The following is a 25,462-nucleotide window of genomic DNA, read 5'->3' on the forward strand; positions in this document are numbered from 1 at the left end:
ACCACAACACAAACCATTACGACATCCTCGGTATGCCCACATAAGGGCAAGGTTATACATGTAAATGTATAAACATGTGTAAATATATTTATATACACATACATGTACACATATGTATGTATATATACTATATATATATGTATACACATACATGTACATATATATATATATATATATATATATATATATATATATACATACAAACACGCATATACCCACATATATATATATATATAGATAAATCTATATGTTTATCTTTGCAGCCCACTCACACAGTGATGCCAGGCCAAGTAATGAGAGTGACCACCGGAGCTCCAATTCCCTGCGGTGCTGATGCGGTGGTCCAAGTGGAAGATACAGAACTACTAAGGGAGTCTGAAGATGTCAGCACACCATCATTTGTTCGGGGGTTGTATGTGTCTTCTCAAGTGACATTATTTCCGGTGTGATTCAGGGTACAGAAGAGTTAGAAGTCAGGATTATGGTCCAAGCTCGACCTGGGCAGGACATCAGGTAACAAAGAGAACAAAAAGACATGCACTACTGAACTCTCACATGATTGTTGTTAGAAAGAATTGTGTGTTTAGACCAATAGGTCATGACATCAGGCGAGGGGAGTGTGTATTAGCCAAAGGGACACACATGGGCCCCTCAGAGATAGGTCTGCTGGCTACAGTGGGAGTGACAGACGTCAGTGTGCACAAGTTCCCAGTGGTGGCTGTCATGTCCACTGGAAACGAGGTGTGTATCCGTGCAAACAGGTCTTCTGGACTGTCTTGTTGATGGCATTTCTTTGATTAAAGCTGCTGAATCCAGAGGACGACCTCCACCCTGGTAAGATCAGGGATTCTAACCGCTCCACTCTGCTGGCCACCATCCAGGAACATGGCTACCCCACTATCAACCTGGGCATTGTTGGAGACAAGTGAGTGGATAGAAATGTCTCCATGTTATATATTATATATTTTTCACAAAGCCCAAAAGCAGTGGATTAGTCAGCTTGTGTAAATGCTAAATAAAAAGAGAATACAAAAAAAACTGTTCAACTTATATTCAATTGAATAGACTGCAAAGACAAGATATTTCATCTTCACACTGACAAACTTTCTTCTTTTTTATTTTTGCAAATAATCATGAAGTTAGGATTTAATGGCGACAACACATTGCAAAAAAGCTATTTTTACCAGTGTGTTACATGGCATTTCCTTTGAACAACACTCAGTGCAGGTTTGGGAACTGAGGAGACACATTTTTGAAGTGGAATTCTTTCCCATTCTTGCTTGATGTACATCTTAACTTGTTCAACAGTCTCCTGCCTCATATTTTAGCCTGCACACATTTTCAATGTCTGGACTAAAGGCAGGCCAGTCTCGTCTTTTAATGCGAAGCCACGTTGTTTTAACGTGCAGAACGTGGCTTGGAATGGTCTTGCTGAAATAAGCAGGGGCGTCCATGAAAAGGACCTTGCTTGGATGGCAACATATGTCGCTCCAAAAGCTGTATGTACCTTTCAGCCTTAATGGTGCCTTCATAGATGTGTAAGTTAGCCATGCCTTGGCCACTAATACACCCCCATACCATCACACATGCTGCCTAGAACACTTTCACCCTACAACAATCACTAATACACCCCCATACCATCACACATGCTGCCTAGAACACTTTCACCCTACAACAATCACTAATACACCCCCATACCATCACACATGCTGCCTAGAACACTTTCACCCTACAACAATCACTAATACACCCCCATACCATCACACATGCTGCCTAGAACACTTTCACCCTACAACAATCACTAATACACCCCCATACCATCACACATGCTGCCTAGAACACTTTCACCCTACAACAATCACTAATACACCCCCATACCATCACACATGCTGCCTAGAACCCTTTCACCCTACAACAATCACTAATACACCCCCATACCATCACACATGCTGCCTAGAACCCTTTCACCCTACAACAATCACTAATACACCCCCATACCATCACACATGCTGCCTAGAACACTTTCACCCTACAACAAGCACTAATACACCCCCATACCATCACACATGCTGCCTAGAACACTTTCATCCTACAACAATCACTAATACACCCCCATACCATCACACATGCTGCCTAGAACACTTTCATCCTACAACAATCACTAATACACCCCCATACCATCACACATGCTGCCTAGAACACTTTCACCCTACAACAATCACTAATACACCCCCATACCATCACACATGCTGCCTAGAACACTTTCACCCTACAACAATCACTAATACACCCCCATACCATCACACATGCTGCCTAGGACACTTTCACCCTACAACAATCACTAATACACCCCCATACCATCACACATGCTGCCTAGAACACTTTCACCCTACAACAATCACTAATACACCCCCATACCATCACACATGCTGCCTAGAACACTTTCGCCCTACAACAATCACTAATACACCCCCATACCATCACACATGCTGACTAGAACACTTTCACCCTACAACAATCACTAATACACCCCCATACCATCACACATGCTGCCTAGAACACTTTCACCCTACAACAATCACTAATACACCCCCATACCATCACACATGCTGCCTAGAACACTTTCACCCTACAACAATCACTAATACACCCCCATACCATCACACATGCTGCCTAGAACACTTTCACCCTACAACAATCACTAATACACCCCCATACCATCGCACATGCTGCCTAGAACACTTTCACCCTACAACAATCACTAATACACCCCCATACCATCACACATGCTGCCTAGAACACTTTCACCCTACAACAATCACTAATACACCCCCATACCATCACACATGCTGCCTAGAACACTTTCACCCTACAACAATCACTAATACACCCCCATACCATCACACATGCTGCCTAGAACCCTTTCACCCTACAACAATCACTAATACACCCCCATACCATCACACATGCTGCCTAGAACACTTTCACCCTACAACAATCACTAATACACCCCCATACCATCACACATGCTGCCTAGAACACTTTCATCCTACAACAATCACTAATACACCCCCATACCATCACACATGCTGCCTAGAACACTTTCACCCTACAACAATCACTAATACACCCCCATACCATCACACATGCTGCCTAGAACACTTTCACCCTACAACAATCACTAATACACCCCCATACCATCACACATGCTGCCTAGGACACTTTCACCCTACAACAATCACTAATACACCCCCATACCATCACACATGCTGCCTACAACACTTTCACCCTACAACAATCACTAATACACCCCCATACCATCACACATGCTGCCTAGAACACTTTCACCCTACAACAATCACTAATACACCCCCATACCATCACACATGCTGCCTAGAACACTTTCACCCTACAACAATCACTAATACACCCCCATACCATCACACATGCTGCCTAGAACACTTTCACCCTACAACAATCACTAATACACCCCCATACCATCGCACATGCTGCCTAGAACACTTTCACCCTACAACAATCACTAATACACCCCCATACCATCACACATGCTGCCTAGAACACTTTCACCCTACAACAATCACTAATACACCCCCATACCATCACACATGCTGCCTAGAACACTTTCACCCTACAACAATCACTAATACACCCCCATACCATCACACATGCTGCCTAGAACCCTTTCACCCTACAACAATCACTAATACACCCCCATACCATCACACATGCTGCCTAGAACACTTTCACCCTACAACAATCACTAATACACCCCCATACCATCACACATGCTGCCTAGAACACTTTCATCCTACAACAATCACTAATACACCCCCATACCATCACACATGCTGCCTAGAACACTTTCACCCTACAACAATCACTAATACACCCCCATACCATCACACATGCTGCCTAGAACACTTTCACCCTACAACAATCACTAATACACCCCCATACCATCACACATGCTGCCTAGGACACTTTCACCCTACAACAATCACTAATACACCCCCATACCATCACACATGCTGCCTACAACACTTTCACCCTACAACAATCACTAATACACCCCCATACCATCACACATGCTGCCTAGAACACTTTCGCCCTACAACAATCACTAATACACCCCCATACCATCACACATGCTGACTAGAACACTTTCACCCTACAACAATCACTAATACACCCCCATACCATCACACATGCTGCCTAGAACACTTTCACCCTACAACAATCACTAATACACCCCCATACCATCACACATGCTGCCTAGAACACTTTCACCCTACAACAATCACTAATACACCCCCATACCATCACACATGCTGCCTAGAACACTTTCACCCTACAACAATCACTAATACACCCCCATACCATCACACATGCTGCCTAGAACACTTTCACCCTACAACAATCACTAATACACCCCCATACCATCGCACATGCTGCCTAGAACACTTTCACCCTACAACAATCACTAATACACCCCCATACCATCACACATGCTGCCTAGAAGACTTTCACCCTACAACAATCCGGATGGTTCTTTCCTCTTTGGTCCAGAGAACACAACGTTCACAGTTTCCAAAAACTATTTGAAATGAGGACTTGTTAGACCACAGAAGACTTATATACTTTGCATCAGTCCATCTTAGATGAGCTCGGGCTCAGCGAAGCGTTTCTGGGTGTTGATAAATGGCTTTGGCTTTGCATAGTAGAGTTTTAACTTGCATTTACAGATGTAGCGACCAACTATAGTTACTGACAGTGGTTTTCTGAAGTGTTCCTGAGCCCATGTGGTGATATCCCTTACACACTGATGTGGTTTTTTGACGCAGTACCGCCGTAGTTATCCAAGGTCACTGGCATTTAAAGTTGGTTTTCGGGCCTTGCTGCTTACGTGCAGTGATTTCTCCGGATCAAATCATTGTATTCTGTTTTTATTTACAATTTGCCCAACGTGCCAACTTCACTGCTTTTGGCTTTTGTATAGAAAACCAACTGACAACAAAAGGCAGGTCTACAATCATGTTTCTCATTCATTCATTAAAGCCGAACAAACCTCACTTCGGCAATGAGCTGGGGACAGCAGGAAGAAAAAAGTCCCCCTAGAACAGAAAGCTGTGGGTTCACCATACCTAACCCATGTGGGCTTTTCCTGCATCTTAAGCGCCTCAAAAAGGCGTCCAAACGTGGAGAAAAAAGAAGACAGCAATTTCAATAGTTCCCACTGACCAATGACCGGGGAAACACAGTACATGCCCTTAGTTTGCATCTTTCATTTGAAGAACACAAACCTTGTGATGTCTTCATCACTAGTGTCACAAATGTTTCTTATCATTTCCTTGCAGATGAGATTCAACTCTTATGCTCCTTCAGTGATTCACTTTCACTTCTTGGAATGTGTATCCTCTATCAAAAACTGCTTGTCCTCAAATTTCCTCCAGATAAATTCTAACCAAATGGAAACTCTGATATTTGCTCCCGATAAAAAGATCCCCCTGATCAAGGACTCCCATGGTGCTCTGGGTGCATCCGTTCACAGCAGCCTCACAAACCTTGGGCTTGTGTCGGATGAGTCCAAGTCTTTGGAGGGTCTCTGTCCTCAACTGACCAAAAACTGTTCTTGTCACCCCAGAAATATTTCTAAAGTGAGAAATTTGCCGTTAAAATTGGAAACGATCATTCACACCTTCATATCATCTGCTATTGACTATTGCAATTCTCTCTTCACTCTTCTCAACTAGTCAACGCTAAAGAGACTTCAGATGCCAGACTTTAGACACCCAGAACCGTCCAAAAGCTTTAGAAATAAAATGTACTTATTAACTTATTTCATTATTGAGGAACTCTCATGCAGTGGTTCTCAAATGGGGGTACTTGAAGGTAGGCCAAGGGGTACTTGAGATTTTTTTAGAATATTCTAAAAATAGAAACAATTCAAAATCCTTTATAAATATATTTATTGAATAATACTTCAACAAAATATGAATGTAAGTTCATAAACTGAAAAAAATACAACAACAATGCAATATTCAGTGTTGACAGCTAGATAGTTTGTGGACATCCATCCATCCATCTTCTTCCGCTTATCCGAGGTCGGGTCGCGGGGGCAGCAGCCTAAGCAGGGAAGCCCAGACTTCCCTCTCCCTAGCCACTTCGTCCAGTTCTTCCCGGGGGATCCCGAGGGCGTTCCCAGGCCAGCCGGGAGACATAGTCTTCCCAACGTGTCCTGGGTCTTCCTCGTGGCCTCCTACCGGTCGGAAACACCTCCCACAAGTTTTTAGTTATTTTTATATCTTTTTTTCCAAATAGTTGAAGAAAGACCACTACAAAATGAGCAATGTTTTGCACTGTTATACAATTTAATAAATCAGAAACTGATGACATAGTGCGGTTTTTTACTTCATTTCTTTTTTTCAACGAAAAATGCTTAGCTCTGATTAGGGGGTACTTGAATTAAAAAAAAATGTTCACAGGGGGTACATCACTGAAAAAAGGTCGAGAACCACTGCTCTAAAGCAGTGGTTCTCAAATGGGGGTACGCGTACCCCTGGGGTACTTGAAGGTATGCCGAGGGGTACGTGAGATTTTTAAAAAATATTCTAAAAATAGCAAAACAATTCAAAAATCCTTTATAAATATATTTATTGAATAATACTTCAACAAAATATGAATGTAAGTTCATAAAGTGTGAAAAGAAATACAACAATGCAATATTCAGTGTTGACAGCTAGATTGTTTGTGGACATGTTCCATAAATATTGATGTTAAAGATATCTTTTTTTGTGAAGAAATGTTTAGAAGTAAGTTGATGAATCCAGATGGATCTCTATTACAATCCCCAAAGAGGGCTCTTTAAGTTGATGATTACTTCTATGTGGAGAAATCTGCATTTATACTTGATTCACTTCTTTATTTTCACTGAAAAAGGTTGAGAAGCACTGCTCTAATGTATCATAACTCTTATGTGCAGTCCTGATGACCTGCTGTCTGCACTCCATGAAGGGATCAGTCGTGCGGATGTCATCATCACCTCAGGGGGTGTGTCCATGGGAGAGAAGGTAACCTCCCACCACGTCTCAGAGTTGCCAGATAATCATCACATTTCTAGCAATCAATCAATCAATGTTTACTTATATAGCCCTAAATCACTAGTCCACTGCAATCATTTCACACAATCAATCATGTTGGATCAATAATTAAAAACGGAAAATCTGTTAACTTATGATCATTTGTGCTCTTCGGTATAATAATGGCTATTGGCAAACATACAGGATTCAGTATAATAATGGTTATTGGCAAACACATCCAGGATTCAGTATAATAATGGCTATTGGCAAACACATACAGGATTCAGTATAATAATGGTTATTGGCAAACACATCCAGGATTCAGTATAATAATGGCTATTGGCAAACACATACAGGATTCAGTATAATAATGGCTATTGGCAAACACATCCAGGATTCAGTATAATAATGGCTATTGGCAAACACATACAGGATTCAGTATAATAATGGCTATTGGCAAACACATACAGGATTCAGTATAATAATGGCTATTGGCAAACACATCCAGGATTCAGTATAATAATGGCTATTGGCAAACACATACAGGATTCAGTATAATAATGGCTATTTGCAAACACATCCAGGATTCAATATAATAATGGTTATTGGCAAACACATCCAGGATTCAGTATAATAATAGTTATTGGCAAACACATACAGGATTCAGTATAATAATGGCTATTGGCAAACACATCCAGGATTCAGTATAATAATGGCTATTGGCAAACATACAGGATTCAGTATAATAATGGTGATTGGCAAACACATCCAGGATTCAGTATAATAATGGCTATTGGCAAACACATACAGGATTCAGTATAATAATGGCTATTGGCAAACACATCCAGGATTCAGTATAATAATGGCTATTTGCAAACACATCCAGGATTCAGTATAATAATGGTTATTGGCAAACACATCCAGGATTCAGTATAATAATGGTTATTGGCAAACACATACAGGATTCAGTATAATGATGGCTATTGGCAAACACATCCAGGATTCAGTATAATAATGGCTATTGGCAAACATACAGGATTCAGTATAATAATGGTTATTGGCAAACACATCCAGGATTTAGTATAATAATGGCTATTGGCAAACACATACAGGATTCAGTATAATAATGGCTATTGGCAAACACATCCAGGATTCAGTATAATAATGGCTATTTGCAAACACATCCAGGATTCAGTATAATAATGGTTATTGGCAAACACATCCAGGATTCAGTATAATAATGGTTATTGGCAAACACATACAGGATTCAGTATAATAATGGCTATTGGCAAACACATCCAGGATTCAGTATAATAATGGCTATTGGCAAACATACAGGATTCAGTATAATAATGGTTATTGGCAAACACATCCAGGATTCAGTATAATAATGGTTATTGGCAAACACATACAGGATTCAGTATAATAATGGCTATTGGCAAACACATCCAGGATTCAGTATAATAATGGCTATTGGCAAACACATACAGGATTCAGTATAATAATGGCTATTGGCAAACACATCCAGGATTCAGTATAATAATGGCTATTTGCAAACACATCCAGGATTCAGTATAATAATGGTTATTGGCAAACACATCCAGGATTCAGTATAATAATGGTTATTGGCAAACACATCCAGGATTCAGTATAATAATGGCTATTGGCAAACACATCCAGGATTCAGTATAATAATGGCTATTGGCAAACATACAGGATTCAGTATAATAATGGTTATTGGCAAACACATCCAGGATTCAGTATAATAATGGCTATTGGCAAACACATACAGGATTCAGTATAATAATGGCTATTGGCAAACACATCCAGGATTCAGTATAATAATGGCTATTTGCAAACACATCCAGGATTCAGTATAATAATGGTTATTGGCAAACACATCCAGGATTCAGTATAATAATAGTTATTGGCAAACACATACAGGATTCAGTATAATAATGGCTATTGGCAAACACATCCAGGATTCAGTATAATAATGGCTATTGGCAAACATACAGGATTCAGTATAATAATGGTTATTGGCAAACACATCCAGGATTCAGTATAATAATGGCTATTGGCAAACACATACAGGATTCAGTATAATAATGGCTATTGGCAAACACATCCAGGATTCAGTATAATAATGGCTATTTGCAAACACATCCAGGATTCAGTATAATAATGGTTATTGGCAAACACATCCAGGATTCAATATAATAATGGTTTTTGGCAAACACATACAGGATTCAGTATAATAATGGCTATTGGCAAACACATACAGGATTCAGTATAATAATGGCTATTGGCAAACATACAGGATTCAGTATAATAATGGTTATTGGCAAACACATCCAGGATTCAGTATAATAATGGCTATTGGCAAACACATACAGGATTCAGTATAATAATGGCTATTGGCAAACACATCCAGGATTCAGTATAATAATGGCTATTTGCAAACACATCCAGGATTCAGTATAATAATGGTTATTGGCAAACACATCCAGGATTCAGTATAATAATGGTTATTGGCAAACACATCCAGGATTCAGTATAATAATGGCTATTGGCAAACACATCCAGGATTCAGTATAATAATGGCTATTGGCAAACATACAGGATTCAGTATAATAATGGTTATTGGCAAACACATCCAGGATTCAGTATAATAATGGCTATTGGCAAACACATACAGGATTCAGTATAATAATGGCTATTGGCAAACACATCCAGGATTCAGTATAATAATGGCTATTTGCAAACACATCCAGGATTCAGTATAATAATGGTTATTGGCAAACACATCCAGGATTCAGTATAATAATGGTTATTGGCAAACACATACAGGATTCAGTATAATAATGGCTATTGGCAAACACATCCAGGATTCAGTATAATAATGGATATTGGCAAACACATACAGGATTCAGTATAATAATGGTTATTGGCAAACACATCCAGGATTCAGTATAATAATGGCTATTGGCAAACACATACAGGATTCAGTATAATAATGGTTATTGGCAAACACATCCAGGATTCAGTATAATAATGGCTATTGGCAAACACATCCAGGATTCAGTATAATAATGGTTATTGGCAAACACATCCAGGATTCAGTATAATAATGGTTATTGGCAAACACATACAGGATTCAGTATAATAATGGCTATTGGCAAACACATACAGGATTCAGTATAATAATGGTTATTGGCAAACACATCCAGGATTCAGTATAATAATGGCTATTGGCAAACACATACAGGATTCAGTATAATAATGGCTATTGGCAAACACATACAGGATTCAGTATAATAATGGTTATTGGCAAACACATCCAGGATTCAGTATAATAATGACTATTGGCAAACACATACAGGATTCAGTATAATAATGGCTATTGGCAAACACATACAGGATTCAGTATAATAATGGTTATTGGCAAACACATCCAGGATTCAGTATAACAATGGCTATTGGCAAACATACAGGATTCAGTATAATAATGGTTATTGGCAAACACATCCAGGATTCAGTATAATAATGGCTATTGGCAAACATACAGGATTCAGTATAATAATGGTTATTGGCAAACACATCCAGGATTCAGTATAATAATGGCTATTGGCAAACACATCCAGGATTCAGTATAATAATGGCTATTTGCAAACACATCCAGGATTCAGTATAATAATGGTTATTGGCAAACACATCCAGGATTCAGTATAATAATGGTTATTGGCAAACACATCCAGGATTCAGTATAATAATGGTTATTGGCAAACACATACAGGATTCAGTATAATAATGGTTATTGGCAAACACATCCAGGATTCAGTATAACAATGGCTATTGGCAAACATACAGGATTCAGTATAATAATGGTTATTGGCAAACACATCCAGGATTCAGTATAATAATGGCTATTGGCAAACACATCCAGGATTCAGTATAATAATGGCTATTGGCAAACATACAGGATTCAGTATAATAATGGTTATTGGCAAACACATCCAGGATTCAGTATAATAATGGCTATTGGCAAACACATCCAGGATTCAGTATAATAATGGCTATTGGCAAACACATCCAGGATTCAGTATAATAATGGCTATTTGCAAACACATCCAGGATTCAGTATAATAATGGTTATTGGCAAACACATCCAGGATTCAGTATAATAATGGTTATTGGCAAACACATCCAGGATTCAGTATAATAATGGTTATTGGCAAACACATACAGGATTCAGTATAATAATGGTTATTGGCAAACACATACAGGATTCAGTATAATAATGGTTATTGGCAAACACATACAGGATTCAGTATAATAATGGTTATTGGCAAACACATACAGGATTCAGTATAATAATGGTTATTGCCAAACATACAGGATTCAGTATAATAATGGTTATTGGCAAACACATACAGGATTCAGTATAATAATGGTTATTGGCAAACACATACAGGATTCAGTATAATAATAGCTATTGGCAAACACATCCAGGATTCAGTATAATAATGGTTATTGGCAAACATACAGGATTCAGTATAATAATGGTTATTGGCAAACACATACAGGATTCAGTATAATAATGGTTATTGGCAAACACATACAGGATTCATTATAATAATGGTTATTGGCAAACACATCCAGGATTCAGTATAATAATGGTTATTGGCAAACACATCCAGGATTCAGTATAATAATGGTTATTGGCAAACACATCCAGGATTCAGTATAATAATGGTTATTGGCAAACATACAGGATTCAGTATAATAACGGTTATTGGCAAACACATCCAGGATTCAGTATAATAATAGCTATTGGCAAACACATCCAGGATTCAGTATAATAATGGTTATTGGCAAACACATCCAGGATTCAGTATACTTGCTGGTACTTTGTCACCATCTTGTGGACATAAGGAGTAATTGAAGTTAATGAGGAAAGGATGGTAAACAGGTCACATGTCCCCTGTTCAAACAAGCTTTCCCACTCATGGCGAGTATAAACTAACACAACAAGTCAACAAAACACAACAGTCAGACATAACACTAACTACGCACTCAACTTTTCTGGATATTATAAAAAAAAATGTTCGAACACATCCCAGTAGGCCGGGCTGCACCCCGCCTCGCCTTCCTCAAGGGTGCAGCTGGGATAGGCTCCAGCGACCCTGAGAGGGTAGGAAATGGATGGATGTCCTTTAAAACTGACTTTGAAACAAAGTTGCAAAATAGTTACTATTTGTGAATTGAGACAACGTTGGATCCATGTTGTTGGTTGGGAAATGACCACATTTCAATGTCAAATCAAGGTCACAACCTGACATTGATTAAATGTTGTCAATAAGCATGTTGTTTCAAAGTTGTATTTGCGTTTTTAGAATATCGGTTAGGAACTGAGCAAATTTCAATGTCAAATCAAGGTCAAACCTGACATTGACTAAAGGTTGTCAAGAAGCATGTTGTTCCAATTTGGAGTTTGAGTTGCTCGGCGCTCAGACCTAATTCAACATGCTCTCAACCTTGTGTCAATGTTCTGTGCCTGCTAGGATCACTCCAAATCACACCCATTTAAATCCCCTGCAATGCATGATGGGAAACATGCAAATCACTCTCTCCATACTTCTGATTGAAGGTATGGTTGACGCATTTTAGCTGCTTGATATTTCCGATTGACTACAAAACTCGGAAGGAAGTCGTCATGGAAATAAGCAATGGAGGCGTCTCCTTTAATATCCAATCATATTAGTTATACACACACACATTTATAAATATGTCTCCTTTAATATCCAATCATATTAGTTATACACACACACATTTATAAATATGTCTCCTTTAATATCCAATCATATTAGTTATACACACACACATTTATAAATGTGTCTCCTTTAATATCCAATCATATTAGTTATACACACACACATTTATAAATATGTCTCCTTTAATATCCAATCATATTAGTTATACACACACACATTTATAAATGTGTCTCCTTTAATATCCAATCATATTAGTTATACACACACACATTTATAAATATGTAGTCGGAGTCAAAATTTGGACACACATGTGTTATACTATTCAAGGTCTGTGGTAATGTTTTATTTTAGCCCAAAGTCTTGGGTAGCGCCAAATGGAGTACGTATGGTCATTGACAGTTACTGAACAATCATTTCTCATTTCCCAACTGGCAACACTGAGGCACGTATCAATGAGGATTGACATCAATTGATGAGTTTGGACTGGCACATTTCATTGATTGTGTCCAACCAGGACTACCTGAAGCAAGTACTGGACATCGATCTTCATGCTCAGATCCACTTTGGGCGTGTCTTTATGAAGCCAGGGTGAGACTTGTTGCTTGCCTTTTTCATCCTGTACTCTGTTGTACTACACTGCCCCCTACTGGCTCATCTTCTACAATGTCATCAGTCATTGCACATGGAGTGGCCCATTAAGACCTAAACTACTCAATCACTTGGCTATGATGGTGTGCAGAGTGTTTATGTGTAATATCATCATCATCATGTTGGTTTTGAAACATTTACGTTTAGAATTTGACTTGTAATTGGTTCCTAAGGTAACTGTAGTCACATGTCTGTTACATAGTAAGACCTATTTTGATGAAAATGTAGTCCTAACCTGTAAATGTTGAAGTGTGCTTGTGTTTTCAGTCTTCCGACTACCTTTGCCACCGTTGACATTGATGGAGCCCGGAAACTCATCTTTGCTCTGCCAGGTACTACACTTTCATGGAGACACATTTCTAGATCTCCTATTTTCTTCACTATAGAGTGTACTATAGTGTCCCTATAAGCCGCGCCCACTCAATTTTAGGGCGAAATTTTTTTTATTCCATATCTTAGCCGCACTGGACTATATAATCTACAGATATGTTACGTTGGGAAATGAGTTGTTTACACAGATATATTGTTTAAATAGATTTCCACTGAACACAAATATAAACACAACACTTTTGTTTTTGCTTCCATTCTACATGAGTTCAACTCAAAAATATAAAACTTTGACTATATACACAAAAGGCCTATTCCTCTCAAATATTGTTCACAAATCCGTCTAAATCTGTGTTAGTGAGCATTTCTTTGTTGCCAAGAGAATCCCTGCTAGCTCCCAGGTGTGGCATATCAAGATGCTGATGAAACAGCATGATTATTGCACAGGTGTGCCTGTTAAAAGGCCACTCTGAAATGTGCACTTTTATCACACAGCACAATGCCACAGATGTCCCACGTTATGGGAGAGTGGCCGTGCCAGCAACCTGAGGGTTCCTGGTTCAATCCCCACCTTCTACCAACCTCTTCATGTCCGTTGTGTCCTTGAGCAAGACACTTCGCCCTTGCTCCTGATGGGTCATGGTTAAGGCCTTGCATGGCAGCTCCCGCCATCAGCGTGTGAATTTATGTGAATGTGGAAATAGTGTCAGAGCTCTTTGAGTACCTTGAAGGTAGAAAAGTGCTATACAGGTGTAACCCATGTACCATTTTAAGGGAGCGTGCAGTTGTCATGCTGACTGCAGGAATGTCCACCAGAGTTCTTGCCCGTGAATTGAATGTTCATTTCTCTGCCATAAACCGTCTCCAAAGGCATTTCAGAGAATTTGGCAGTACACCCAACCGGCCTCACAACCGCAGACCAGGTGTAACCACACCAGGGTTGGAATTTGAGGTTAAATCACCAAAATGATTCCTGGGCGCGGCCACCGCTGCTGCCCACTGCCCCCCTCAACTACCAGTGGGTAACAAAGGGGTGTGGCAAATGCAGAGTACAGATTTCACCACACCTATTGTGTGTGGCAATCATTGGTACTTTAACTTTAACTTAACCAGGACAGGACCTTTACATCCAGCAGGTGCACCTCCATGCTCGTCTGAGACCAGCCACCCGGACACCTGCTGCAACAATTGGTTTGCATAACTAAAGAATTTCTGCGCAAACTGTGAGAAACCGTTTTAGGGAAGCTCATCTGCATGCTCGTCGTCCTCATCGTGGTCTCCACCTGACTGCAGTTTGTCGTCTTAACCGACTTGAGCGGGCAACTGCTCACACCCGATGGTGTGTGGCACGTTGGAGAGGTCTTCTCCTCATGGATGAGTCCCGGTTTTCCCTGTTCAGGGCAGATGGCAGACAGCATGTGGCTTAGCAGCTCTTCCTGAGGCTGTTTCAGTGTTATAACTTCACCTTTATCTTGACTTTTTACACCAAGATCCGTCCATTCTCCCTTTTCTGTCTACACACTTGTAAGTACTCCTCTGCTCCTAAAAGCAGCAATGTCACCACGCGCCGTCATGCCCGTAAAACAAAAGAAGAGGGCATGGCGGTACTATGCTGGCAGTGGTACAGCGTAGAAGCCTCCAAAGTGCTCATCAGGCTGTGGTGGTTGTGTCTTGCAGGTAACCCAGTGTCTGCAGTGGTGACATGCAATCTCTTTGTCATTCCTGCACTGAGAAAGATGCAAGGCATTCTGGACCCCAGACCTACGATTATTAAAGCCAGGGTAACACACTTCCTCTTTCAGTGCGCGTTAGGCGGGGCTTTGGTCTGCGCCAGCTCAAACATGTGAAAGGAATGTTACGCAGCATTATGTCTTAGTTACTGTACATGTAGGTGGAGTGTGAGTGTCAAACACATCCAGTGCAGCCCAGTCTTAGGTCCTGGCTAGTCAAAGTATCAAGGGGGAGCCAGACCCTAGAGAGCCTCTTCTGGGGTTGAACTTTCCTCTTTCCGAACACTTGGCTTTGCCAATACCTAAACAGACAAAGACCACAATTCTTCATTGTTCAATAGATAGCGTTTTTTCTGGACTACAGACCGCACCCGGTCTGAATTTCCCCTCAGGGATTCATGAAGTATTTCTGATTCTGATAAGCCGCACCCACTAAATAATCATTAAAAAATGCATATATTAGCTGCACCGGACTATTAGCCGCAGATATATATGTTGTGAAATGACTTATTTACACAGAAAGATTTTTTAAATGTTTATTTACATATAATTGTTTCCAAACGGAACATGGCAGTAAAACGGCTGATCAAAAAAAAAACAGAAGTCATTGCCATGAACCCACGAACTGCGCAAGCTAGCTCTCCCATCAGCCAAACAGACTCAATAACTGGACAATGTGGTCATGGTGAGTGGAACTGGAGCAACACAAACCGAATGTCGTCGTAAGTTAATAATACTAACACGGACACTGGTAGACGTGTTAGCTAGGACTAGCGATGCTAGCTTCCTCACATTATGAGAGCATGTACAACTATGCCTGAATATTCGGTTTAGTAAGTATGACAGTTGTACTTATATTGTAAAACTTCCAAACATTGCTCGGAGTGATGAATGAAGAATCCTTACGAGTAGAAACACTATTTACGGCGCTTTTACTTCCAGTTCAAAGCTTTAAAGGTCAGGAAACCCTTGCAGGCGTTTACCCAGCAGCACATGCAGTGATCAAAGTCATCCCAAACAATCACACACTTTTCAGTGCCTCAGTTTGGACTTAGACTTACACAAACCACAGGGGAAATTGTTCCACACAATAGCTTACTTACAAGGATGGAAAAGAAATGGAATGAAAACGATTTGTGTTGTGGCCGTCAGCCAATAAAAATCCTTAAATTAGCCGCACAGTTATACAGGCCGCAGGGTTCAAAGCGTCAAAAAGTTGTTTTTTCATTTCTGACGCATTTAGTTTTTTTTGTTCTTTCTAAATCAGATAAGAATACTTGAGGTCCAAGCAGTAATTGCCTTTTGCTTGTGTCTCTATTTAGCTTTCATGTGATGTGAAGCTAGATCCCAGACCCGAGTACCATCGCTGTATTCTCACCTGGCATCACCAGGAGCCACTGCCTTGGGCTCAAAGCACAGGTGTGAGCACACACACACACACACACACACACACTGGTGCAAATAAAAACAATATTTTTATGAAATGTTTTGTTTTGAGATTTTTTCCATTTCCATCTTCATGTATCTTGCTAAAAGCAAGGCAACTCTCCTTACCATGTAACATTTTACACCTCTCCTTACCATGTAACATTTTACACCTCTCCTTACCATGTAACATTTTACACCTCTCCTTACCATGTAACATTTTACACCTCTCCTTACCATGTAACATTTTACACCTCTCCTTACCATGTAACATTTTACACCTCTCCTTACCATGTAACATTTTACACCTCTCCTTACCATATAGTAGAGGAATAATGCATTTTTACAGTTTGTCCCTCATAATGTGTATAAAATAATAGGTGTATAAATGACACAATATGTTACTGCAGACTAATTAGGAGTCTTTCTTTGTTTACTTACTACTAAAAGAACAAGTTGTCTAGTATGTTCAACATTTTATTGAGGCACTAAATGACAATAATAAACATGTTTCCATCTACACTAAGATTAGTTGAAGCCAATAATGACATTTTTGGTGGTACCCGTTATCTAGAAAAGTATCGAAATAATTTTGGTACCGGGACACCACTTCTTGGGTCATATTGCAGTCCAAACATATGTCTTATGTTTGACTGCCATCTCCTGGTCACACCTATCATTACACCATGTACCAAATAAAACAGCTTTGAGGTGGGTAAGCAAAACCACAATTATTCCTTCCATTAGGCACACTGTGGAGTTTTGAGGAAACAAAAGGACTTTGAGTGCTTCTTATAGTCTGGCAAATAGGGTAGCAAGTGTTCGGGAAAAGAAACAGTGCAAGCTGCTAATTGAAGCGTTACTCTTTTGAAATGAGGTTGTTGACATCTCCCGTCCACCTCGCCCACACAAGTGTGTGCGCCTATCTAAGGAGGCCTTCACACGTGTCCTTTCTGGTCCCGCTAAGCTGACGTCCAGCACTTTGTTTGGAGCAATGCACAAGAGAGGGACTAGAGGGCAAGTGTGAAGGTCAACTTCATGTCTGTGTGTGAGTGGAGGTGTGAAGGTGTGCTAACTCCCCAGGTAACCAGGTGTCCAGCAGGCTCATGTCCATGCGCAGTGCCAACGGGCTGCTGATGTTGCCCCCGAAGACGGAGCAGTACGTGGAGCTGCACAAGGGAGAGGTGGTGGATGTCATGGTCATCGGACGACTATGATGCAGGTACTTCTTCTCCCGGGTGGATGGAGGTCTCCAGTGTCAGGTGGAGGAGAAAAACCATTCCACCCTTCTTTCCCCAGATGAGATTTTCACTTGTGACTGTGGTGCTGGGAGCTCCTGAAGCATGTCTACCTGGCCGCTCTTAGCTGTGATGTCATATGCAACAGCACAGGCTCAACTCTCATGTCTGCATTGAGGAAAGTCACTCAAACTCTGTATAAATATGACATTTCTTCTCTAATACCACATCACCATCTTGGTTAGAATGATTCTTCTTACTTCATCTTCTAGTATTCTTGGCATTCCTTAGTGGTGCTCACCTCCTCATGTTCCCTGCGTAGTCACGCTGGAGAAGGACTCCTGCTTCCTCATCACAGCTCCATACTTTCATTGAGCCAAAGTCCTCAATCATCCCTGATATTGCATTTGAGTCCACAACCCTGCTCGCTATTTGCTAAAGGAAAGCCAGAAGACCTCAGGTGGATCAAATATTACCACAATGACTTTGTCACCAAGACAAACATCGGCAGAAAAAGTCAAATTTTTTTACACGTGGCATATTTGACTATTATTTGATACAAGTGACAAAAAAGTTGAATTCTTGCTGACGTAGCCTGTTTAGGGTCACCTCCCGCATTTGTGCTTCGTGAGCCCCACCCACTCTATTTAAAGGAATTGTTTTCTTCTTCCGGACTATAAGTGGCAGATATATACGTTGCAAAATGAGTTATTTATACAGAAAGATTTTGTAAATGTTTACTGACACACCTTATTTCTTTCCAAACGAAACCCTGCGCAAGCTAGCTCTCCAATCAGCTAAACAGACTGAAGAACTCATCACTGACGTTTGGCGGAATTTGTGAAAGTGAAACCATACAAAAAGAATGCTGTCGTAAGTTAACGTTTAGCAAGTTAGCTAATGCTAACGATGCTAGCGTCATTAGCAGGTCAAAATATGCATGAAAACAGTCTTGCAGACATCACACATGGGACACTTAAGTAAGTATAAACAGTTTTAGTTATATTGTAAAACTTGCCAATGTTGCTTGGAGCGATGAATGAAGAATCCATACCAGTAGAAACGCTATGGACAGCCCTCTACTTCTGGTTTAAAGCACTCAATAGAAGGACACCGCAGCCAACTCGTCCAAAAGATGGCGCCATAGCACAAACAATAAAACACATTTTAGTGTGTTTGCTTGTTTTTTAAAGCTAATTGTATTATGACCGTCAGTGCAGAAAAACCCTCCAATAAGCCCCACCATTTTATAAGCCGCAGGGTTCACAGTGTAGGAATGAAGTAGCGGCTTATAGTCTGTAACTTTCGGTACATGTAGCCTGTGGGGTATTTTCTAAAAGTTCCACTTGATTCTTAAATTGTCCAATAATACGAGTGCAACGGTACTTGGATTTGTGATCTGGTGTTTTTGTCCAGAAGTTTTCATTTGGTAGAGATTTGCCAGGCAGTGAAGAGGGGAGAGGAAGTCACAACAAGCCAGCTGCTTCTTGTCTCTTCTTTGGGAACAATTCTCCTTGCCAGCAAGAAGAGGAAGTGGACAGCAGCACTGAGCACTGAGCACTGAGCACTGAGCACTGAGCAGTGAGCAATGAGCAGTGAGCAACGCTCCAAACTAAAACTATTCTTGCTGCACTCCACTTGCAATACAACTGAAACATCCTTCAAAGGCTTGCATCACTGCACTTTCCCAACACACATCTTCTACATCACTACCACCGCACACCTTCTACATCACTACCACCGCACACCTTCTACATCACTACCACCGCACACCTTCTACATCACTACCACCGCACACCTTCTACATCACTACCACCGCACACCTTCTACATCACTACCACCACACCTTCTACATCACTACCACCGCACACCTTCTACATCACTACCACCGCACACCTTCTACATCACTACCACCGCACACCTTCTACATCACTACCACCGCACACCTTCTACATCACTACCACCGCACACCTTCTACATCACTACCACCGCACACCTTCTACATCACTACCACCACACACCTTCTACATCACTACCACCGCACACCTTCTACATCACTACCACCGCACACCTTCTACATCACTACCACCGCACACCTTCTACATCACTACCACCGCACACCTTCTACATCACTACCACCGCACACCTTCTACATCACTACCACCGCACACCTTCTACATCACTACCACCGCACACCTTCTACATCACTACCACCGCACACCTTCTACATCGCTACCACCGCACACCTTCTACATCGCTACCACCGCACACCTTCTACATCGCTACCACCGCACACCTTCTACATCGCTACCACCGCACACCTTCTACATCGCTACCACCGCACACCTTCTACATCGCTACCACCGCACACCTTCTACATCACTACCACCTCACACCTTCTACATCACTACCACCGCACACCTTCTACATCACTACCACCGCACATCTTCTACATCACTACCACCTCACACCTTCTACATCACTACCACCGCACATCTTCTACATCACTACCACCGCACACCTTCTACATCACTACCACCGCACATCTTCTACATCACTACCACCGCACACCTTCTACATCACTACCACCGCACACCTTCTACATCCCTACCACCGCACACCTTCTACATCGCTACCACCGCACACCTTCTACATCGCTACCACCGCACACCTTCTACATCACTACCACCGCACATCTTCTACATCACTACCACCGCACACCTTCTACATCCCTACCACCGCACACCTTCTACATCGCTACCACCGCACACCTTCTACATCGCTACCACCGCACACCTTCTACATCGCTACCACCGCACACCTTCTACATCGCTACCACCGCACACCTTCTACATCGCTACCACCGCACACCTTCTACATCATTACCACCTCACACCTTCTACATCACTACCACCGCACACCTTCTACATCACTACCACCGCACATCTTCTACATCACTACCACCGCACACCTTCTACATCACTACCACCGCACACCTTCTACATCACTACCACCGCACACCTTCTACATCACTACCACCGCACACCTTCTACATCACTACCACCGCACACCTTCTACATCACTACCACCGCACACCTTTTACATCACTACCACCGCACACCTTCTACATCACTACCACCGCACACCTTTTACATCACTACCACACAGGTTGTACATGAAGTGTGTCCAAAGTGCGTCAGAGAGCCAGATTGTAAAAGTAAAGTTCCTTCTTAATGAGATGTATTGTTGCATCTTCATCTAATCGTCACCTCCAAGACAAGATGTTGACTTTTGGAGCGACATAGTTTGGCTTTTACCATCTTTAAGATTGAAGATCCTGCTGGACTTTGGAGGGTGCATGGGACTTTGCCCAACCACTGGACTTGGAGAAGGCATTGGACCATGTCCCTGGGGAAGTCCTCCAAGAGTTTGGGGTATGGGACCACGGTCTGTCCCTGTATGGTCGTGTCAGAGCTTGGTCCGCAGTAAGTGGGACCTGTTTCCACCGGTGCTGCCCTTTGTCACCCATTCCATTTACAACTTCTATGGACAGAAGTTCTAGGCGCAGTCAGGACATTGAGGGGATCCGGTTTGGTGGCTGCAGGATTAGGTCTCTGATGATGTGGTCCTGATGGCTTCATCTGGCCAGGATCTTCAGCTCTCACTGGATCGGTTCGCAGCTGAGTGTGTACTTGCAAGTCGCCCGGAAAAGAATGGATTGCCATCCTGGGGACAAAGTCTTGACCCAAGTGGAAGAATTCAAGTACCTTGGGGTCTTGTTGAACAGTGAGGGAAGAGTGGATGGTGAGATCCACAGGAGGATCGGCGCGGCGCGTCGTCCGCAGTATCGATCCGTTGTGGTGAAGGAGGAGCTGAGCAGGAAGGCAAAGCTCTCAATTTACTGTTGGATCTACATTCCCATCCTCACCTATGGTCATGAGCATTGGGTTATGACCGAAAGGACTGGATCACGGGTCCAAGCGGCCCAAATGAGTTTCCTCAGCTGGCTCTCCCTTAGAGAGAGGCTGAGGAGATCTGTCATTCGGGAGGAGTTCAAAGTACAACCGCTGCTCCTCCACATCAAGGAGGAGGTGTTTAGGGCACATGGGGCTAGTAGTAGGCCATGGGGAAGACCCAGGACACGGTGGAGAGACTATGTCTCCCGGCTGGCCTGGTAATGCCTAAGGATACCCAGGAAAGAGCTGGACAAAGTAGCTTGGGAAATGGAAGTCTGGGTTTTTATCTGCTTAGGCTGCTGCCCCCGCGACCCGACCTCGGATAAGCAGAAGAAGATGGATGGATTGGAAGATTCAAGATTCTTTCTAGTCATTATGCCAACATAACATAATGTTCCGTGATGCTCCCCATTAAGGGAAATGTATAAATACTGGCCAAAAGTCAGAATATTGCACTTAGACGACTCGGGACAAACAGGTAAAACTGCACACCCTATCCAGAGGAGTGAGTCCCTGCTCGGGGATAAGTGTCCTTAGACGGGGGGCAAAAACTGTTTGAAAGAGGTGTAGTGCTAGTTTAATGTATCTGTTCAGGAAACGGGTCACACAGTCCATTACCCGGGTCACACAGTCCATTACCCGGGTCACACAGTCCATTACCCGGGTCACACCTTCCATTACCCGGGTCACACCGTCCATTACCCGGGTCACACAGTCCATTACCTGGGTCACACAGACCATTACCCGGGTCACACAGTCCATTACCCGGGTCACACCGTCCATTACCCTGGTCCATTACCCGGGTCACACCGTCCATTACCCGGGTCACACAGTCCATTACCCGGGTCACACCGTCCATTACCCGGGTCACACAGTCCATTACCCTGGTCACACAGTCCATTACCCGGGTCACACAGTCCATTACCCGGGTCACACAGTCCATTACCCGGGTCACACAGTCCATTACCCGGGTCACAACGTCCATTACCTGGGTCACACCGTCCATTACCCGGGTCACACCGTCCATTACCCGGGTCACACAGTCCATTACCCGGGTCACACAGACCATTACCCGGGTCACACAGTCCATTACCCGGGTCACACCGTCCATTACCCTGGTCACACAGTCCATTACCCGGGTCACACCGTCCATTACCCGGGTCACACCGTCCATTACCCGGGTCACACAGACCATTACCTGGGTCACGCAGTCCATTACCCGGGTCACACAGTCCATTATCTGGGTCACAAGGTCCATTACCCGGGTCACACAGTCCATTACCTGGGTCACAAAGTCCATTACCCAGGTCACACAGTCCATTATCTGGGTCACACAGTCCATTACCCGGGTCACACAGTCCATTACCTGGGTCACAAAGTCCATTACCCGGGTCACACCGTCCATTACCCGAGTCACACCGTCCATTACCCGGGTCACACCGTCCATTACCTGGGTCACAAAGTCCATTACCCGGGTCACAAAGTCCATTACCCGGGTCACAAAGTCCATTACCCAGGTCACACAGTCCATTACCCGGGTAATGCATCTGGCCTTCCTCTGGACTCCTCAGCTATAGAGAGAGTCCAGCTGTGGTCCACTGAACCTTGGTCTCCTGTTTGGTGCAGTTGTCGTGTTGTCTGTGGACAGGAACACTCTGTCATGTTGTCTGTGGACAGGAACACTCAGTCATGTTGTCTGTGGACAGGAACACTCAGTCATGTTGTCTGTGGACAGGAACACTCAGTCATGTTGTCTGTGGACAGGAACACTCAGTCATGTTGTCTGTGGACAGGAACACTCAGTCATGTTGTCTGTGGACAGGAACACTCAGTCATGTTGTCTGTGGACAGGAACACTCAGTCGTGTTGTCTGTGGACAGGAACACTCAGTCATGTTGTCTGTGGACAGGAACACTCAGTCATGTTGTCTGTGGACAGGAACACTCTGTCATGTTGTCTGTGGACAGGAACACTCAGTCGTGTTGTCTGTGGACAGGAACACTCAGTCATGTTGTCTGTGGACAGGAACACTCAGTCGTGTTGTCTGTGGACAGGAACACTCAGTCGTGTTGTCTGTGGACAGGAACACTCTGTCATGTTGTCTGTGGACAGGAACACTCAATCATGTTCTCTGTGGACAGGAACACTCAGTCGTGTTGTCTGTGGACAGGAACACTCAATCATGTTCTCTGTGGACAGGAACACTCAGTCGTGTTGTCTGTGGACAGGAACACTCAGTCATGTTGTCTGTGGACAGGAACACTCAGTCGTGTTGTCTGTGGACAGGAACACTCAGTCATGTTGTCTGTGGACAGGAACACTCAGTCGTGTTGTCTGTGGACAGGAACACTCTGTCATGTTGTCTGTGGACAGGAACACTCAATCATGTTCTCTGTGGACAGGAACACTCAGTCGTGTTGTCTGTGGACAGGAACACTCAGTCGTGTTGTCTGTGGACAGGAACACTCTGTCATGTTGTCTGTGGACAGGAACACTCAGTCATGTTGTCTGTGGACAGGAACACTCAGTCGTGTTGTCTGTGGACAGGAACACTCTGTCATGTTGTCTGTGGACAGGAACACTCAATCATGTTGTCTGTGGACAGGAACACTCAGTCATGTTGTCTGTGGACAGGAACACTCAGTCGTGTTGTCTGTGGACAGGAACACTCTGTCATGTTGTCTGTGGACAGGAACACTCAATCATGTTCTCTGTGGACAGGAACACTCAGTCGTGTTGTCTGTGGACAGGAACACTCAGTCGTGTTGTCTGTGGACAGGAACACTCAGTCAGACACACTGGAATAACTTTTGTGGATTTCTCATTTTTCTTTTGCTCCTCTGTTGTTGAAAAAAAGCTGTCAGCAGTTTGCTGGTTTTATTTTGGGGATTCATAAAATCCTCAGAAGTCCAAATAAGGGAGACTGCACTCCTCCCTAAATGATCACGGATTGGATTTTGGCCAAATGATTACTGATCACAAATGATTACTGATCACAAATGATTACTGATCACAAATGATTACTGATCACAAATGATTACTGATCACAAATGATTACTGATCACAAATGATTACTGATCACAAATGATTACTGATCACAAATGATTACTGATCACAAATGATTACTGATCACAGGCATGTTGCATTCTGTACCAGGGGTGTCCAAACTTTTTCACCCGGGGGCCGCGTTGGACTAAAAGAAATTTGGCCTGGCCGAAAGACGACTGCATGTACAGTAACATATATATATATATATATATATATATA

General features: G+C 42.5%; 2 protein-coding genes across 8 annotated transcripts in view; both read left to right on the forward strand.

Moving 5' to 3' along the window:
- The window catches only part of LOC133542400 (gephyrin-like), an 80,781-nt gene extending 62,310 nt beyond the window's left edge, over positions 1-18,471 (forward strand). For 6 of the 7 annotated variants that reach the window (XM_061886472.1, XM_061886475.1, XM_061886474.1 and 3 more), the window contains 11 exons: positions 264-383; positions 455-513; positions 588-741; positions 804-925; positions 7,001-7,088; positions 13,386-13,459; positions 13,787-13,851; positions 15,524-15,627; positions 16,899-16,995; positions 18,085-18,223; positions 18,301-18,471. In XM_061886472.1, the coding sequence (XP_061742456.1) occupies positions 264-383; positions 455-513; positions 588-741; positions 804-925; positions 7,001-7,088; positions 13,386-13,459; positions 13,787-13,851; positions 15,524-15,627; positions 16,899-16,995; positions 18,085-18,218 (1,017 nt within the window). In that variant the 3' untranslated portion in view covers positions 18,219-18,223; positions 18,301-18,471. The remainder of the gene's footprint in view (positions 1-263; positions 384-454; positions 514-587; positions 742-803; positions 926-7,000; positions 7,089-13,385; positions 13,460-13,786; positions 13,852-15,523; positions 15,628-16,898; positions 16,996-18,084; positions 18,224-18,300) is intronic. The other variant, XM_061886473.1, reaches the window with a different exon arrangement.
- Positions 18,472-21,641: 3,170 nt separating this feature from the next.
- Positions 21,642-23,878, forward strand: LOC133542214 (splicing factor 3A subunit 2-like). The gene is made up of 2 exons (XM_061886111.1): positions 21,642-21,686; positions 22,772-23,878. Exons 1-2 carry the CDS (start codon positions 21,642-21,644, stop codon positions 23,735-23,737), a joined length of 1,011 nt encoding a protein of 336 aa, XP_061742095.1. The 3' UTR covers positions 23,738-23,878.
- Positions 23,879-25,462: the final 1,584 nt, after the last annotated feature.

The sequence above is a fragment of the Nerophis ophidion genome, linkage group LG24 (assembly GCF_033978795.1).
Source record: "Nerophis ophidion isolate RoL-2023_Sa linkage group LG24, RoL_Noph_v1.0, whole genome shotgun sequence".
NCBI lineage: Eukaryota > Metazoa > Chordata > Actinopteri > Syngnathiformes > Syngnathidae > Nerophis > Nerophis ophidion.